The sequence below is a fragment of the Gallus gallus genome, chromosome 2 (assembly GCF_016699485.2).
Source record: "Gallus gallus isolate bGalGal1 chromosome 2, bGalGal1.mat.broiler.GRCg7b, whole genome shotgun sequence".
NCBI lineage: Eukaryota > Metazoa > Chordata > Aves > Galliformes > Phasianidae > Gallus > Gallus gallus.
This window is the reverse complement of record NC_052533.1, coordinates 43,897,427-43,916,793: the sequence shown is the minus strand read 5'-3', so window position 1 is coordinate 43,916,793 and position 19,367 is coordinate 43,897,427. Positions and strand designations below refer to the sequence as shown.

The 19,367-nt window shown below is 45.7% G+C and overlaps 2 protein-coding genes across 7 annotated transcripts in view; one reads left to right on the top strand and one right to left on the bottom strand.

Annotated features, from left to right (window-relative positions):
- Positions 1-8,219, top strand: part of MOBP (myelin-associated oligodendrocyte basic protein) — a 206,098-nt gene extending 197,879 nt beyond the window's left edge. For 3 of the 5 annotated variants that reach the window (XM_015281726.3, XM_015281725.3, XM_025147516.2), the window contains 5 exons: positions 1,539-1,700; positions 3,331-3,435; positions 3,531-3,591; positions 4,295-4,413; positions 5,063-8,219. In XM_015281726.3, coding sequence (XP_015137212.2) covers positions 1,539-1,700; positions 3,331-3,435; positions 3,531-3,591; positions 4,295-4,413; positions 5,063-5,095 — 480 coding nt within the window. In that variant the 3' untranslated portion in view covers positions 5,096-8,219. The remainder of the gene's footprint in view (positions 1-1,538; positions 1,701-3,330; positions 3,436-3,530; positions 3,592-4,294; positions 4,414-5,062) is intronic. The other 2 variants (XM_040696044.1, XM_015281727.3) reach the window with 1 other exon arrangement.
- Positions 8,220-9,516: 1,297 nt separating this feature from the next.
- LOC420716 (C-RF amide) lies at positions 9,517-19,349 on the bottom strand. 2 transcript variants are annotated; one of them, XM_025147224.3, is made up of 6 exons: positions 19,263-19,349; positions 14,881-15,016; positions 14,612-14,786; positions 14,298-14,442; positions 11,393-11,561; positions 9,517-10,107 (listed from the first exon to the last, which is right to left on the bottom strand). In XM_025147224.3, exons 3-6 carry the CDS (start codon positions 14,656-14,658, stop codon positions 9,929-9,931), a joined length of 540 nt encoding a protein of 179 aa, XP_025002992.2. In that variant the 5' UTR covers positions 14,659-14,786; positions 14,881-15,016; positions 19,263-19,349; the 3' UTR covers positions 9,517-9,928. The 2 variants fall into 2 exon arrangements, with proteins under 2 accessions (XP_025002992.2, NP_001107975.1); NM_001114503.2 differs by lacking the exons at positions 14,612-14,786; positions 14,881-15,016.
- Between the last annotated feature and the right edge of the window lie 18 nt (positions 19,350-19,367).

Below are 19,367 nucleotides of genomic sequence, written 5' to 3'. Positions count from 1 at the left end.
TGAGCAAAGGTGTTAAATCAGACCACTTATTTGTTCTAAGTACATTTTACAAGGTTTTCTTGCCTGCAGTTAGATTGGCCCTTAGGAAGATGCAGTTCATACAAGATGTAGTGGATTTGTTTCTTAGCTAAGCCATGTATATGAACAAGATGTGTATACATTTATGCCTTGAAACAACTAATGCAAAGAAAAAAATGCAAGCAGTTAAGAACCAATAACAAAATAAAATAAATAAATAATAATAAACTTAAACAGTTAAATCTTAGTCTAGTCATTCTTCATCACTTCAGACCCATAAAGTCACAGCGTGGCCAGAAAATATTTAAATACCCGTTATGTCAAAGGACTGCAGGGTCTAGGAGTTAGGGGCAGATAGAATGATTTGAGTGCAAGACAGACATGTAGGGAAGTTACCCACTCAAGGATCTGCTTTTGATCCCGTTTGTTTGCCCCTTGAGCCATGAAGTCTGCCACAGAGTATGTTTAATTCATGGTCTTTTTGTAACACTGCAGCCTTTACTGGTATTGGAGTGAGTGAAACTGCCAGTGGGAAAAATGAGGCAATATATTTTGTTTCCACTGTCCTGTTCCCAGCCTCATGGAAACAGTCTCTTGGCTATCCAGTAAATAGGCAGAAAGTGTAGTATTTTGACATGGGTGAGCACAGTTTTAAGCACAGTTGTCAAAAGCTGATGTTTGAAAATCACCCTTTTCCATAAACCAAGGACCTCCATTCAGCTGTATCTTAGATCTCTTTGTGAAATAAACACATAAAACACAATGCGTTGTGAATTAGTGCTCTGAGTAGCAGAATGGGAAATGAAATCTTTTCTTTCAGTCATCAGAAATACCACAGGTGGGTCAGCATATTAAGTTGTTTTTAGGGAAGATCTCTAAGTTATGGCATCTGTCCTTCACATGTTGCCCAGATAAGTCTATTGACTCCTCACAGGGCCGGGAGATGGCAACGCTTTTGGCTGCTGCCTATTTGTGTGAGACCTGCGTGGGATGGAAAACTGTGTTGTGCATCTGAGCACCATTATTGTATAAGAAGTTCATAGCCACATGTTGCTGGGCAGTTATTCTTGCACAGTTTTTGACTGCCAGAATGCATTGAGCGTGAATAAATACGGAAGGCATTAAGCGATTCAGTAAATACTGTTTTACACGAGGTGTGATCTGTTGACTTTACCTTGCAAGCTTTAATTTCTGTTGTGAAATTGAATGTCAAAAATAGAAAAGGAAACTTTTCAGCATTCTTTTGTGGTTTGGTTTGGTGTGGGGTTTTTTTTTGCTAGTGAATCCAGATCAAGTCTGTCTTGGCATACCATCGTAGCACCTAGGGAATTTGGAGTTCAGCTTCTTCATTCTCCTCCCTTCTCTACACAGATGTGTGTTTTTGGATTATTCCCGAATGATTTACCTCTGCCAGCACCTACTAGCAGTGACTTAGTGAGGAAGGGAGCTCAGAGGTGTCATGGAGAACCTCTGTGCTCACAGAACAGGAATCACTGCCCCTGTCCCCCTTGGCCCCACAGGTGTACCTGACGGCCAGCACAGTGTATGGCCTAGAGGGGCAGCTGACCACCCTGGAGGATGCAGCACGACAAATCAGCAGCGTGACAGCAGAATCGGAGCTGGCTGAGCTGGAGGACCAGGTGGCCACTGCAGCTGCCCAGGTGCATCATGCAGAGCTGCAGGTGAGGACGGCGGGTCCTCGCCACTCGCCGCTTCATGCCGCCTTCCCTCACGCTTCCCTTCCGTCTGCGCGCACTTCTTTGCAATATTCTCTTCTACTGTGGCAAACTCTCAGTCCAAGGATACATGACTGCGTCACAGGAGCTGAGCAAAGCACAGCTGAGACGTGTCACTCAGCACAGCCAGATGTGCTGTATTTGTTTCTTCCCCCAGCTTGTTTTCAGACAGGTGTGGAGTGCAGCAGCGCGTTACCGTAGTACTGTCCCTGCTCCTCGCTCCCATAGAGCTTGTTGTGGTGTGCTGCCATGCATGTGGCTGTTGTCTGACTGCAAATGCAGCCTTGGGTAGGTAGTTTTTCTAATCAGCAGATTGTAGAGCACTTTATAAAGCGGCCAGGGTCGGTCTACCTGAAAAGGCCAAGGACAGAGCTCAGCACTTGCAGGTCTGCCTTTGATTTGGCTGCTGAGCCATGCATAGCCCAGCAAAAGGCAGAAGCTCCTGTGTGCTGTGGCCTAGCGTCTCTCTAGCTGGTTCCAGAAAGTCTGGGACTGCAAGGAGAACTTGAAGGCCTGGTGCAGAAAGCTGAACAAAAAAAGGCTGCCAGGCCGCATGGTGACTGCGCACATGTGGCTAGCAGTGCTATGCTTCCTGGCTGGGCCGTGCCACACGAGGCTCTCCAGCAAGCCCCTGACGGCCTCAACAGGAGGGTGCCTGCTTATTTTGCTCAGTGGAAGCGTGTTCAAAGCCCTCAGTTTGACACCTTCCTGATGTCAGAAGTGCAGTACTGAAATAAATAGATGGCAAACTGGCAGTGGCCTCGTTGGCCTTGGTCAGTAATTTCTGCTACATACGTTAATGGAGGTGAGAAGAGAAGAGGGGAGAGGCTTGAGTGATGAGAGCAGGATGACAAAAAGATAACATGCAATTGGACCGAAGGCAGAATAAACGCCTCAGGTGTTATAAATCAGAAATTGGATTACGTGTGCAGCCGACTACTCACTTCTCTGACACTCATCAGCCTGCTTTTCCCCTACGTTTGCTTCCCTGGCCTGTTATTTCTCCTAACAATTTGTTTTCCATTGAATGCTTTTACATAGTGGTACTTGCATTTATGCATGTTTGTGTTTAGCATGCGTATCGCTCACGACAAATATTCAAGATCAAACATTTGCCTTTTGTGACAGAGGATGTACTTTGTGTGTGCTTGAAATTAATTCTGAATTACGAAATGTGTCCCAAACAGTAGTTATTTGAATGTAGCCTTTCAAAAACACAGCTTGAATGAACCTGGAAGTAGAGCTAGCAGAAACTGGGAGATGGCAGACAGGGGATTCTCTCCTTTCTTTTTTTCCTCAAAAGGAGCAAAATGCTTTTTCCTTGGAGTCGCACGGTAGGTTGGATTGCTCTTTCCCTTCCTCTTAATTAACCCCCTTTTGACATCAAGACTAAAGTATACAGGAAAGCAAAGTGTCAGAGTTGCTGAAGAGCTCAGCCATCTGTTTGCATTCTTTGATTAAAGAAGATGTGACTGGGGGGAGGGATATATTTTAGTGGTGGCATCCATAGTAATTTTCAAACTTCTTTTTCCCCCTCCCCATCTGTCTGTCTCTCTCTCTCTTATTTTCTTTGAAGATTTCAGATATTGAGAGCAGAATATCAGCTCTCACTGTTGCAGGCTTGAACGTGGCTCCATGTGTTCGCCTGACAAGGAAACGGGATCAAAAGCAAACAAACCAGGTGCCGGAACGTTATGTAGTATTCAAAAATACATTGGGGAAGTCTTGCCTCGTTTTCTGTAATGGAGTGGAGTAATGCCTTTGTGTTGTTTTCAGATGCATACAATTGACACCTCAAGACAGCAGAGGAGGAAACTTCCAGCTCCGCCAGTAAAAGGTGCAATTAAGTTGTTACCTATGCTATGTTTGTAGTCTCTCAGAATTTTCAGTGTAATGTAGAATTCAACAAAATGGGGGCAAAATTAAGTTACAAAATGAACAGAGAAAGCCTAGATGTGTCCGCCCTCTTCATTTACCATTGCACTTGTAAAAATAACATACACATTCGGTACATAAAGCATCACCACTCCCTCTTTCAGCAGATGGTATGACGGTAGCAAATTGTCAGGAGCAGAAGAAAAAGGCTGGGAAAAGCAAATGAGGCACGCTGAATTCTTGTCCTGCAGAAGTTAGGCTGCTGCTGCCAAGCACGCAAGGTTAGGCTGTGAGGGGCAGGCAGTCATAGGGCTAATTGCCACTAGCCACTTGCCTAGCCAACATAACCACTTGGTATGTTAGAGTATGGCTGTGAATTAGTTTTGTAAAATACAGTGCTTTTTTCTTCCACGTTTCCTTTATCTCTGACAATTTTACGTCTTGCTTCACCTTGTTTGACTCTTGCGTAATTCCAGTATTTGACATGGCCTCAAACTTTAGTAAACTTCCAGTATCACCACCTGCTGTTTCCCATTTAAATTAGATCCATGTTTTCTTACTTGTCCTAGGGGAATTTTTCTCTCTCTAAAAGCTGTGACTTCAGGAGTATTGCTACCTTGGCTGCAGTCTGTTAAGTGAAAAATCTCCCTCTGTGTATTTCCCAGGTGAAAAAATGGATGGGTCTCCAATTACCACTGTCAGAACATTTAACAGAAACTTCATGCTTCAAGGATCTCTAACACAAAGAACTAAAGAGAGGAAAAGCACTGCCAAGGACTTAATGGTAAAATCAAAACGAATGTTTTTAAAGCTGCTATTAAGAAGAGTTAAATAGAGATATGCCAGTGTAGGCAGATGTATTTCGACATCTTCACAAAACTTCTCATAATAGCATGAAGAAAAACAATACAGTGCTGAGGTTGCTCTAAACGAATGTGTACAGTGTGCTGGAAGCTGTCTGACTATATACCACCAGCACATAGCAGCTCTTTGCTCTTGAATGTTAGCCTGTAGGAATGTATTCCAGCTGTCAGGTAATTAATTAGGTGCTCTCCTTATTTAAAGTAAAGAAGCAAAGCTGTAGTCCTGCAGTTCAGGCCCTCCCAGCACCAACTGCACAGCGTAATTCCATGGGTGAGGGTCACCTTGAATTGCACTGATTTCTCACAAATGTTCAAAGGCAGCCTAAGTGAAACTTGAGGAGTAGACAGGCCGCATGTTGGCAAGGCAGGATTTGAACAAATAGGTTTCACTGCACAACTATCAATCATCACTGATCATTCATCAAGAAAAATAGTGTTAACCGTCCCTAAGCAGTTTGCCATTAGATATCTGGAAGAGAAGTGAGGAAGAAAGAAGGACCAGGCTCCCTTCAGCAGGCTTGTTTTGTGTTTTGCTGATGTTTCTCTCTTCCTTGTCCCTCTCTGTTCCAGGAACCTGCTATAGGATCTGCTGTGATGTACTAAACTTTGACTTCTCTACTGCCAATAACACACTGCCTAAGGCTGTACACTAGAGTGCCTTTACTTAACAGCCATTGTGTATGTCCAGCTGAAAATGGACCCTCAAGAACCCACAATGCCTCAGTTATAGGGCTTCGTTTGGATACCTCACTGAGAAAGCTGTCCAAGTCTTCAGCATTGTGGTCTGCTAAAGGAAACTCTGCCTTAAAGTTCTCACAAGACTCTAGAAGGGACGCTGAGTTTCAAAAGCAAGGCTCCACATTTTAAGATGCACTTTTTCTCCCCACTGATTGTACTAAAGTATGTCGTCTTTAAACTGCAGTATGTTTTTGTACACTCAGTCAATCACAATTATAGGCCAATATTTCATACCGAAAGAGTGAACAAAGCAGACCTGTGATCCACATTTGCTGGCCTCTTATTCATGTAGGCATCTGTCTTGTCGAGCAATAAGAACAACTCTGTGCATTGTATGCTGCTTTTAGCTGCTTGGTGAGAGTGGAGGATCCATGTACCTATCTGCTCCCCAGGAGCCAGTGAAAGTTATGACAAGGCAGGTGGGAGGAGATGTGATGTGCAAAGACTTCTCTGTTCACTCATAGTACTTTTGGCAGAGTTAACGTTCTAGCTCCAGAGCTGTGTGTTCTGCTGTTGGAGATGGGGGGGGGGGAGGGTGGAGCATGGATGTCATGGCGAGCCATGAATTGGTGGTACGCAGCACATGTGGACCAGATGTGTGTTGGGTTACAGTCCTGGCATCTGGACACATCTGAGTACTGTTGTGAAACCACCACCTTTGTCTGTCTCGTTCTTCTTGGTATCATTGTCCTCTTGGTGGTGTCCAACCACTCTGTCGTTCAGAATCAATTCTGACCAAGTCTTTAAGATTGGAGGAGGAAAGTAAAAGCGCTGTGGATGAGATCTCTGCTGACTGGCTGGTGGCTGTGGGGTGGCTGCAACCTGTAAGAGATCCCCTTCTGCCACTTCCTGTCTTTTCTGAGGAGGGGACAAATGTAGCCCAGATGTCTTTTCCTTTACCCATCCGTAGCCAATGTGACATAGTACCTAGGGCCTGTCACTGGTGCCCGCTACGATTGGACCACTCTGAATTGGATTGTGGGTCACAAGATTTCTTCTTTCCTTTCCTGAGACCCTAGAAATGTGCGCCAAACCCTGGAAGGCCTTCGAGCAGATGCCCAGGAGGGAAGATGCTGCTTACAGGGTGTCCCTCTCACCCATTCTGGGAAGGGCCGTGCCAATTTGCAGTGCTTTTTGTTCTGGGGTGTACAAAGGAATTTGTTAGAGAAGGTAAGTGTGAGGCCAGTGAATCTTTTATGTGCCACGCAATGCAGTGCAGGTACACATATGCAGACTGGGCTGATGTGAGTCATGCTGTGAAGGAGGACGTGAACTGCTAAGATCCCCCTCAGCATGAAGGGTCAGAGAACACCTCCCTGCAGTGAGATGTCTCTGTCCTTTGCTGGTACCTACGGGGTCCTGAGCAAAACCTAATTCTCTGAATACAGCATGACCTAGGGGGCAGGTGAGGCTGGTATGGAAGGGCTGGATGGGATGGCTGGGGCAAACAGCTCCAGTCACATATCCACCACCAGTATTTGAAGCTGAGCCTGTGAGTGTGCTGCTGTCCAGCTGTAGGTAGGGACGTGTCAGAATATCTACAGCCATCTTCCCACCTAGGAGGCATGAGTGTTGCTCCATCTCTCCAATGAATTTCTATCTGCCGAAGATCTGGCTCAGTACGTTTATTCTGGGTGAAATTACGCCTTCTCTTACTCTCACACAATACTGGTTCTCTGGAACTGGTTTGCACAGATGTGAGGGCAGAATTTGGCCCGCTCTGTTTAATATATAAGTATTCATATAAAAATAGATTTTATTTATATATGCAATCCAGTAAAGGAGATTAAACAGAGTAGGATGCCTAGGAACTTTCTGTTACGCAGTCTCCTCCTCCTCCCTTGACTGTTCTCGTGTATGTATACAATACATTCCCAGGTTCTGGTTAACGCAGGTATGTGTGTTATGAAATGTCATTACTGGTGGTTGGTCTACATATTCGTCTAATAATACTAAATAATATTGTGTATGATGCAGAAATGACTAATTTTAATAGAATAACTCTTTGGCTTTTGTTCTGTTAGTGTGATTTAAACAAGCCAACAAAGTTTGGAATAGGTTGTTTTCCTTAAGAGGCATGAAAAGCAACTATTATCGTGTTACAATGTTAAAATATTCAGTCTTCTTTGACAGAAAAATGTGTACTGTGTAGGCATTGCAAAAAAAAAAAAAAAAGAAAAAAAAAAGAAAAAAATCCCACCTGCTGTATGGCATTTGAATTTTTACAAATGTTTATTGTGCCAAATATGTGCAAAGATATCATTTACTGTTTTGAAACAATCATGAAAGCATACGGTATAGCACACAAAGGGTTATTTTGTCATCGAGTGATTTCAATCTTTAGTGTTAATATTTATATTTAGATTAATTTTTATAAATGAAAATATTTTAACGGGTAAAATGAAGGCGATATGATCAATTTGATTAAGTCCGAGTGGATATTAAGCTTGCCTTGTTGTTGTTATCTGCATACTCACCGAGAATTATTGTCAAGAGAAATTATAAAAGAGTAAAAGCAATTTATGAAAAAAAAAAAAATGCCTTTCCAAGGAGTTGATTCATAAAGAAAACACCAAAGCTCTCCTCTGTGGTGTGGATTTATGTGCCCTTCGGTCAGGAAGCGCTCTGCCCACACTGCTGCACCGCAAACAGCCCATTCCCAGTTAAATGCAGGTGGGAAACTCAAAGTCCTCTTGCTCAGCTGAAGGGAGAAATACCCGTAACACCTCCAGGTCAGGTCGTTTTCCAGTGAGGTGGAGCATCCATACCTTGTTGACAGACCACGCACAAACAGAAACAAGAGTTGAGTTGTCTGCCTATAATTAATTCAACCTTTATTAAATTTTAGTAGTGATTCTAACAAAATACAGCTAGGAATGCGAGTTCATTCAAGTTTGTCATCTGCCGTGTGACTCATTAACCATCATTCATTAGCTGAATTGCAAACTGTCTTTTCTGGATGCATGCTGTAGATTAAACTGCGTATGAATAGTCTTGCTGCGAGTAGTTATCAGCATTAAACACACTTCTAAAATGAGTATAACGAAGTTAATTACCGTGGCAAACATGAGTACTGAGCCACAAGGCTTATTGGTGTGGACTAATGTTGCCATTTGTACATTGTTTGTGGTGCTATGACAGTGGCTTTAGCTTGATCAGATCATGTACTTAAAAACAACAACATGGGAATCAGACAGTTTAGGCCATTATCTCTTTTGGATAACAGCAGAAGCCTACCTGCAGTAGACACAAAACTACTCTGAAGAGTTTAATTAGCCAAATTTCATAGAATGACTAGTATTGGAAGGGAGCTCAAGAACCATCAAGTTCCAACCGCTTTGCTACAGGTGGGGCTGCCAATTGCTAGATCAAGTACTAGATCACATTGCCCAGGGCCCTGTCCAATCTGGCCTTGAACACCTCCAGTGACAGGGCATCCACAGCCTTTCTGGGCAACCTGTGCCAGCACCTCACCACTCTCTCAGTAAAAAAACTTACCCTGACATCTAATCTAAATCTCCCCTCCTTTAGTTTGAAAGCACTCCCCCTTGTTCTGTCACTGTCTAGCCATGTAAAAAGTTGGTTTCCTTCATGTTTATAAATGCCCTTTAAATATTGGAAGGCGGCAGTGAGGTGTCCCCACAGCCTTCTCTTTTCCAGGCTGAACAAGCACAGTTCCTTCAGTTTGTCTTCACAGGAGAGGTGCTCCAGCCCTCTGATCATCTTAGTGGCCCTCCTCTGGACCCTCTCCAAAAGCCTCACATCCTTCCTGTGTTGGGGGCTCCAGGCCTGGACGCAGTACTCCAGATGGGGCCTCACAAGGGCTGAGTAGAGGGGGACAATCACCTCTCTCGCTCTGCTGGCCATCCCTCTTCTGATGGAACCCAGGATATAGTTAGCCTTCTGGGAAGGAAGTGCACGCTGCTGGCTCACATTGGATTGTTCATTAGCCAGGACCCCTAAGTCCATCTCAGCAGGGCTACTCTCAAGGATTTCCTCTCCCAGTTTGTGTACATATCTGGGATTACCTTGACCCAAGAGCAAAACCTTGCACTTTGTTTATAGTAATTATTTTTTATTTTCTGTCCTTCCTCAGGGAGAAGATAGTTATCTTTGGCAGAATCTCCTTTTTGGTCATTAGTGTATTTTCAGCAGCACAGCAAGAATGATAAAAGGCCAGAGTGTAGCTCAGGCCTGCATTCCCACAAGTGAATGTTAACAATCTGCACAAAAGCTACAGATTTCATGCTGTTAAACGCAGGTACATTAAAAAGTAATGAGAGCCGTTTTTCTTTCATCCAACCATTGCTTTTTATTTTTACATACCAATAGCCAATGACTTTAAAATGTGACAGGAAAATTTCATGGCACACTACCACTGCTGAGTTTAAATCCCAGCACAGGAGCTCTTTGGATTTTGGGTGAATGTATACAGTGTGCAGCATCGTCACCGCTCAGAGAAGGGAATGGTGGTGATGAAAGAGAGAATAAATACTTTTTAAAGCTATGGTTACACTCAGTGCTGGTGTCAACGCGTTGACTTTTACCTGCACCTTGAATGTGTTTCTTCTTGAAGGAATTTGCAAGAGTAGCAGAGAGAGGAGCAGCAGGGATTGCCAGGCAAAAGCAAAGCCCTGAGGTGGAGGGCAGGGGCAATCCGGAGAGCAGAGGTTAGGTCACCGCCTCGGGACACAGCCATCAGTAGTCACTGTCCTCTGCGTCCAACACTTCTTGCTTCCACAAGGTGTTCAGGATGAAATCCAGGTGCCTGCTCATAGGCCTCAACCTTCCACGGCCGCCTCTCAGCTGCCTCTTCCCAAACCGACCAATGGGTCGAACACCACGTCCCACGTACCAAAAGGGATCAATCTCAGGGCCTGCAATTCAGAGCACTGGGTTGATCTTTTTTCTTTGGAATGAACTCATAGTTGGCTTACTTTTATAGCCTAGTTTAGTTCTACAGCAGGTGTGGAGAGGGTATAGTACTAAGGTACAGTGTCAGTGGAAATGCACAAACACTGGAGGTGATGCCACCCCAAGGAAATGCCAAATCATTCCAAAGAGGGGTGTCAGGAACAGGACTTCAAATGCATAGTGAAGTATCTGAGTCACACAAAAGTCTCACAGAAGGCAGTGGGATTTTCTCCTGTGAGTTTTGCTGCTTGAACTCAGAAAACCAAACAAAAGATCCACTGTGGCTGTACATTTCTCCACACAGTGTTAAACATCCCGCTGCCCCCCAGATCCCAAGTCACTTCTTTATTTTGACTCAAGGCCCTAAAAACCAAGGCTGCCCACATCTCCAGTTCTCTCTGTAAGAAGAGGGATATGCCCCTGTGAGCCTACGGGCCTTACTCCCCACACCCACTTCTTGCTCACTGTACTTTCAACCATGAGCCATTGCTCCTTGGGGAGATGGTGAGATTTCACTATACAAATTTTCCCCTAAATACTTTGGATTGTTTGTTAGCTTTTGCTTGGGACATACAGTGCTCTCCTTCATTCAGGTCAGTTCTTCGCGGTATTTCTGAACAAGCATGCTTCAGCCACTTGTATTTTGGCTTTCAGACAAAAATGGGGGTTGTGGGTTGTGGATGCCCCATCCTTGGAGGCATTCAAGGCCAGGCTGGATGTGGCTCTGGGCAGCCTGATGTAGTGGTTGGCGACCCTGCACATAGCAGGGGGGTTGAAACTCGATGATCTTTGAGGTCCTTTTCAACCCAGGCCATTCTATGATTCTATGATGTTTCCAGACAGAAGTCAGGATCTCTGTAAAGAACATTTAAGCCACTGATGCTTGCTTTATTACTTCTTAAAAGTAAATGTTAACTGTCACAGATCTACAGAGCATAGCTGAAAATAAGTTGTTTAAATAGTCAATATAAACTGCCTTGCACTTTGTCGATCTTTTGTACACTGGTGTATTTATCAAAAGTTGCAGTATTTCCCTTGACAAATTCAGGGCTATGAGGTGGAGATTAAGATCTGTATATGCTCTCAGAAGTGGAAATTGAAGAGCGGGACCTCCCTCCACTGTTTTACCATAGAAACACCCACAAGGTTTTGCAGTTGAACTCTGCCTGGCAGCCTGACCCTGATCCCTTGTTGTACCAGGGGCCACAGGATCACCATCACATTGCATCAGTTGAGAGTCATACTTACTTCTGTTGTCTATTTGATGTTTAAATGGTCTGCTCTGTCTCGAAGCAAAGCTGAGCGATACCAAGAGCACCAGCACGTAGACAGTGACCAGCTTTAAGTGCTTTGGTGACCACTGGGGGTGCGGCGTCCACAGGATCAGATGCCACATGGTGGAGCGGTGGTAGGAAGGCTGTGAGGAGGAAAGCGGACATAGGGACATCAAAGCTCTCAAGGTGAAGGAAGATGTCAACTGTGACCGCATGTTCCTGTCAGGGCCATTTCATGACTCAGTTCTGTGAGGGGCTGACACTGGGAATGTCCTGAGTATTTCTGTTTAAAGGAAAAGACTGCAGTGAACCATCTACTGAGTTAAGATGTGCAGCTTGAGCTTTTCCTCATCATCCATGAAAGCGCATGGCACAGCTTCACAGCACATAGAATTCTGGCCCCGAGGTTGCCACTGACCATCCTTGTGGCCTTTCATATGACCGTGGGCACTGGTCATCAGTGTGTTCTGGCCACTATCTCCATCACCCTTTCCCCACCTGTGAAATACCTTTCACATTTCTATTTTAAACAAGATCTTTACATCTAAATGCAATAGAAAGTCTTCTTGAAAGGGAATTATCTTCCTATGTCAGCTTTCACAGATAGCAGGCAAAAGTGTGATTTCCAGTTTTGCTTCCACTGTTAGTTCTCCCAGTCCTGTAAATGCATCCAGATGCAACCTCCAGAAGGTGCCGGGTTGGGAAAACAGCATCCAGGAGGTGCCTGATCTTGGGCTCTACTTACCACAGCACCCCCTATATGTGACATTTTGGTCAAGCTTCATCACATCATTTCTCCCAGTTGTAATGCTAGAAGCCTACCTTGTGTAAAATCTAACTGTATTTGGCAGTCTGGAGCCTCTGTCGATGGAAGTCAGGGGAAGCCCTCCTTACTTAAGCATCACTTAGAGATAGATGTACAGGTACAGAGCTACAGGAAATACTCTTGGCTATGCCCACACAGAAGCTGCTCCCTGTATAAGGGTAGGATTTTTCCCCCGTTTCTGCCTCAGCTGTTATGCTCAACTTTTAGCTCACTTTCAGTGTGGGCAGAGCAGGAATGAAAAACTCTTGATATAAGTTGTTCCCAAGCAGGCTGCAAGGGCAACAAAAGAAAAAAACAGAGATTCTGACCATGCCTTTGATTGCAATGCAAAGTCAAAAGCTCCTTAACCCTGAGCGTTCAGTGCAGGTGTATTTTTTTCCCACTCTGGCAGTTGCTTAGCAGGCAGCTTAGAGGAAAGTGATCTTAACCAGTAATTTTAACAGAACTGTGAGCTGATTTTTTACACTGAATATCTCAAGGCAACCAGTACTAAATGTTCTTTACGTGTAAAACAGCATGGGATGCATTCTGTGCACCAATTCCAGCTGGTGCGCATCCCAGCGAGACAAAAATGAAGGCGCTTAAGGAATCTCTCCTGTGTGCTTACACAGCTGCTAGTGGGTTTTCTGGATTACCTGCTGTCTGGTTCTGTGTACAGCTTTTCTGGGAACTTATTGCTGGAAAATGGCAAAACTGAAAGGAAGAGCACAGTTTTTCCTAAGCAATGCTGTGTCTCAGCATCCACCAGCTGGTCCTGTGCGTGTACCAGCCAATCGGGACTGCCACGGTGTGTTAAACTTTCTGTTTGCCCCCTGACCTAGCTAGGGTTCCAATGAAGCACGTGGCTCTCCTCTGACTAACCTGCAATGCCCAAATAATCAGGGGGCTCAGCATCTTCGATCCTCCCTAGTTTTTCCTCCTTCTAATTTTTATACCTCTGCTTATTTAGGGAGAAACTGAGGCAGAGGTGATGCCACCAACTTGACCCCAAACGATGCCAAGCATCTCTAACCCCACCTCCACCTTTCTTTAGGCACAAAAGAGAAGTACGAAACCCTGGTTACCTGCCCTCAGGACTTTGCGTTGGCCCTGTGATCTTCTCAGGTCTGGATCTTCCTGATCCCACAGCCTACCAGCCTTCTTCCAAAGGGAAAACTGGAAGAACAAGACTTCGTGTGGTCTCCTTGCCTGCTCCCCATTTCCAACCATTAAACGATCACCAAAAAGCTTTAAAAATGCTCCCGTTTCAACCAAACATGACACAAAAATTTCAGGAACAATTTTGCTCCTGGAGCACAGCACAAAGTTGGCACCTCTGCCAATCCAGTCAACTTGCCTCTTCTGCTCGGTCCCTGTGCAGAAAGAGCCTTTACACTGTGCCTGAGCAACATTTATGAGAGCAGTCTGGCAATTTCAAGCAACATCAGAGGAGAAAGTTGCAGCACGTTCAAGTCGCTGGTAAAGTTCCAATGAAGCACTCATTTCTATTTCCAGCTAAGCCCACAAGGAAGTCACTACACCTAGGTCCCATTTCTCAGCTCCAGCCATGAGTCCCAGCCCCAAGCAGTGTGGGGGCAGCCTGGCCCTCCCAGCCCTCCTGCTGGGCACCAGGCTCACAGCACACTGAACCTGAGCTCTGCCACAGATCCATCAGATCTAAATGACTGCGGATGTCTTCAGAAGACAAAGTGCTATAAATTCCTGAAACCCTAAAGCAGCGTCTTACACAAGACCAGCAACTGCAGACCTTCCTCCAATGCAAACCAACCAGCTTTCACACTTGAAAGCAGTGGTGGAAACCTCTGCCAGAGCTCAAACGTGGGGTGACTGTAGGCCTGGGAGCAGGGGTCCCATCACCACCGTGCCACAGGCTCCAGCAGGCACCGTCCCTGCGGAGCCGTGTTTCCTCAGCACTGCCTGCTTCACTGCCAACACTGGACAGAGTGCTCAGGAACGAGCACAGCTACGTACATTAGCGAAGAAAAATAAAAGCTGAAACAAAAAGGAAATCCACGGGAGAGAGGTGCCGAAGCGGGTAGCAGGAGTCACTCACCTGTGCGCAGCAGGGCTGCTCCTCGGGATGCGCTGCTCCCAGTAGAAGCAGGGCAGCTGCTGGGGGCTCGTGGCTTTTATAGCGCAGGGAAGTGGGCTTGAAGGCGGGGGGAGCCAAGAGGTGGGCCAGGAGGACGTCAGCAGTGCTGGAGAGCAAAATTTAAATTCACAAAGGGAGGGGAAGAGAAGTGAGGCTCTGTTAAGAGAGCCATTGATCAGGGAAGGGAGCAGGAGCCAAGGGTAGTGCCAAGGGGCTGAGGCCACGGGCAAACCGGAGCAGCACAGCTGCCAAGTTCAGCACAGGGCAGAGCCCACCTCCCCATGGCCTGTAGCAGCCGTGCTCCTCTTCTTCCTGTCCCCATTCGAGGCCGCACGTGGAGGAGCTCTTGTCTGACCCATGGCTGGGGCCAACTCGTCCTGTGTGTGTGTGAGGCCCTGCGACTGATCGAACCCAGCCTGGGTCAGCAGCGTGCCTAAGTGTGGACAAGTGCTGTAGCAGGGAAAAGTTTCATCTGCATGAGGCTGAGATCTTGGGCAATTCTGCATTTCTACAGCATCCATCCCTTTGGCATGGCTGTTTTTACCTCTCTCTCTTGACTAATGTGTCAGCACAGTTCTTGCTGATAAGAATCCACGGTTCAACAGCTATATCCACCACCAAGTTTTGCAGCATTCATGTTGGCAGCTGTTCCCCTCCTCCATCTGAGTCCCGAGGAGAGGCTGAAATGTGAAGGGACCAGGGACTGAGCCGCGGGGGTCTGTGCAGGCAGAGGATCCTGCTCTGTGCCTGGTGAGGCTGAGCATCTGCAGTGAGCACCTCCATAAATCTCCGCTCAGAGCAGCTGGCCCTGAGATGTGACTGAGCCCACAAGCTGAGAGCGAATACGAAATGCTGCAACCAGACCTGTTGTTTAGTTTTTCTATTAAGATGCCCCCATGCCTCGCCCTGACTTACTCAGTATCCAGGCATCAAGTGAGTAACCCCACCACCACCAGTACCTCCCCCTGGGGAGGAGGTGATGACTAATTTGGGTGGTTAAAATAAACATACCCTTTATATGCAGCGGTTTTCTCTATGTGCATGTGTATGAACACATGGAGTAAAGCCAAAGAAATACTCTTCCTTTCTCCAGTTTCTACTTAACAGCTAAAAGAACTGTCTTCTTTATTGAAGTTTTCAAGAGTTTACTCAGACTACTTAGGCTCATGTACAATAGCAGCATATGAAGAGCACTTCAAGTCCGAGATAGCACAAAAGGTCTTTCTGCACCTAACACAATCAATAGGCACGCTTTCTTCAGCAATCTCCTATTAGCATCTTCGCTTTGAACCTTGCAAATACCCCCTACTTAAAAATCAATCTGCTCCCAAGAGCCAGTCGGTGGCTGTGCTTCCATTGTGCTGATTCCATGTACATGCCTGGCGAGGGTATCTTCTCAGTAAGTAAAGCCCTTCAATGCTCTGCATCACAGATCTTTTCCCTACATGTTTATTTTGACCAGAAAATGTAGGTATCATTTCTTGATCTCTAGTGAGCAATTACCAGAGTGAGAGCTTTTCCTCTCCTGGATGTGCATCACCTATTCTTGTTTTGCCAAGTGATCCTGTCATCCTAAAGCAGAAATAAAAGCCGGTTTACTCTTTCTAGTCTGGCTAGTCTAGTCTAGACTGCAACTGCAATGGGAGCCTTTCGAGAGCAGAGATCATTTTCGCTGGTTTACACCTACTCAGAAGTAAAACAAAACTGTGCAGTGCCTTCGTGTTAACGTGGTTTTCTGCTTATAGATAAATGCTGCCTGACAAATAGCATGCCATACATAGAAAAAGCATTATTAGGAGAGCCAGCATTTGAAATGCTCTAATATGCCCAGCTGCCTTCACTCAGGCCCGAGGTCCATCTCATGCAGCATCCTGCGGTTGGCAGCAGCCAGCAGAGAACATCTAGGGAAGACTCTACAAAGAAGGGAATATACTTCGATGTTCCCCACAGGAATACTCTCCCAGGACCCTGAGACGTGTGGCTCAGAGATTTCCCAAGCCAAATGTGTCTTTGTAGCTGGGAGCCTTTAATGGATTCCTTTTTCCTTCATGGCTGCTTCGTGAACCCATGTAAATTCTCAGCATCCACAAAATCACGTGTCAGGGACTTCACAGCTGTCCCCCAGCTACAGAAAGGATCACATCCATGCCTCTGTCCCAGGCGCACCACCTGCCGGTTCCAAGTCTGTTTTCATTTTTGCTTTTGGTCTTTCTGCCTTCGTGAAACATTGCTATCAAATATTCTAAGTGATGAAGACCAGTCAGCTATGAGGAGGCCTATTTAAATGAGCCTCCTCAGGCGTTCCTCTTACCACAGCACCATTTTACTCCACCCTCATTGAATGTAAGGTGCCATTTTTTTTCCAGCAGACCACAACCAAACAATCTCGGTGCTACATATAACACCGAGTAGCTTCACATCAATCATTCTGTTTCTCAGAGTCTTCTCAGGCAATTGTGATCTTCGTTTATTTCATCACGCTGTTCATAGCAAGGCTTATGCTTTGGCTGAGGAAAGCAAGGCTGCACAGAAATGAGAAAGACATTCCTAGTTGGGAGTAACTGGGAAAGAGTGATGGAAAGAAAGGAGTTAATGAGAGAGTGACTTGGGAAGATCATCTGGAGGACATCTTGGTGTGCAGCGAAGGGGCAGAAGTTTCAGCCCATCCTTCAAAACCTCCATCCTTCCGTGTTTAGGGTGAAGTTGGGCACGTGCTCACAAACTGAAGGTGAAAACCACCAAAGCACATTCAATGCAAGTGGATAGAGAAATAGGGTTTTGTTTTTTGTTTTTTTCCAGCCCCCCACTCTCACTGTTTCGCATACCAGCATGCAAACAGTTTGAAAATGCCATGGTGCTGAATGTCTGCATGAGTCACGAATCTGCCCTGCTTTCCATACCGCAGCAGAGCGTGACTTCTGTACGTGAAAAGAAGTAGTAAATCATTGCCGTTCTCATTTGGCTTCTCTTGGAATGAGAGGGAGAGGTTTGTTCTGTCTGGAAATTCTGAATTGACATTAACTAGGAAATATTTAATCAGCGACTGAGGAGACGTCCAGCTGCACGAACTGAGCTTCAGAAAACCATGTCAAGCAATTAGACATGGCTGTTAATTACATGTGGAATTATGCTGAAGCCGTTCTCTACTACTATTATTCAGGTTCCAAGAAAAGCCAGGACTGGCTGTATTCTGGAGTAATTTTCTTCTTTGAGAAACAGGACCATCTAGTGGCTAAGACAGAAATTATCTTCTTGCTTACTGTGGAGCAACAAATCAATGTCCATAGCTCTCAAATGAAAGGATGTGTATGTCGAACTTTAAATGTATACCTAAAGCTAAACCAAACGGTGATGACCCAGATCTCTAGGAAGCTGGACTGGATGTTCATGTGCTTGTCACTAGCAAGGTGCCATGTTTTCCCAGTTCGCCCAGTTAGCACAGGCTTACTGGGCAGCTCAGGCATGGGCTGCATGCAGCTCAGGGCATTGACCAATCTCCGTAAGCCCTTCTTTGGCACACTGCACCAAACTTAGAGCCCAGATGGAAAAATACAAGCCAGGCTTGGCCTGGTTACAGCCACCTTCCAAACCACACTGCAGATAGCGTAGGTAGACAGAATATTTCTTCTGAAACTTGCTATTCTTCCTCCCTCCATCACATAGCCCACTGCACAGCACTGAGGTATGCATGGCTTCTGAATGCAGCTGACTATAGTAGACAGTCACGCAGCAGGAGCAGGGAAGATTACGGTTCAAGAAAAGAAACTGAGGTTGGAAATATTCTGGTCTCTCTGGAAGAATCCAGTAGTTCATTCCAGCATTCTGACATATCTGGGGGGTTACTTCAGGGTTCTGAATTAGCATGGCATTTCACACAAAAGTGTACTTTTTGCCTGCATTATGTTATATTTTTCATCTGCATGCCAATGAATCCCTGGATTTCATCCTTGGAGCTGATCCAGTCATAATAACCTTCAGTGATTCACATACTGCTTGACAGACGAACTGAAAGTTCTAATTACTATTCATAACCAGGCCTTGCAACCATTACACTTAAATAGCTTGAAGCCATGATCAAGATAATCAGAAAAGATGTTCATCCTTTCCTGCACAACAGTTGCCACATTATACAATAGTCACGGAATGGCAGGAGTATCATTCTCAATCCATTCATTGAGCACTGATGTCTAGTAGATACCAGTGACTGAGATTAAATCCAGCCTGGGCTCTCCAAAAATTAGAAATAAACTAAAATTTAACCCTACACAACAACAAATCCGGCTTCCACATGGATTTTATGCCTATTTTAACTACTACCACCTGTTTATACCTACTTCTGCTGCTCTGCCACATCTGCTTAGTGCAACCTTCTACAGCAAAGTGCAGCTGGAAAACTTCGCAACAGTGACAGTCACAGAACTATGGCCACAGCAGTGGCTGCACAAGAATTCCAGACATATATAGGAGCTTTGAAGTATCCCAGACACAAAGTGCTGTGTTGCCAGATGGACAGCGGGGATATCACAGAGCAACAGGTGGTGACATCATCAAGCGAAGGACTGTGACCACACCACCCTCGCTGAGTACCTTTGGGCAAGGGCAGAGCCTGGGCAAGGGCAGAGCCTCAGCCTTTTCTAGGCTGAACAGTCCCAGCTCTCCCAGCCAGTCCTTACAAGGGAGATGTTCCAGGCCCCTCATCATCTTTGAGGCTCTCCACTGGGCTCTCTCTTGAAGTTCTCTGTCTTTCTTGAACTGAAGAGCCCACAAGCGGATGCAGTGCTCCAGTTGCGGCCTCAAGTACAGGAGAATGGACACCTCCCTTGACCTGCCAGCCATGCACTTATGTAGAACACATGAAGGCAATGACAGAGCCTTTATTTGAGAAATGGGCACACGAGGAAAAGATATCAAAAGGAATTGACTCACCCCTCCTGGTAACAGCGCGCAGAGAGAGACGAGCTAAGGAATACGTCCCCTCCCTGTTCGTACCGTCCCGCCGCCGGAGAGAAGGGCGGGGGCTAAGGGAGGGAC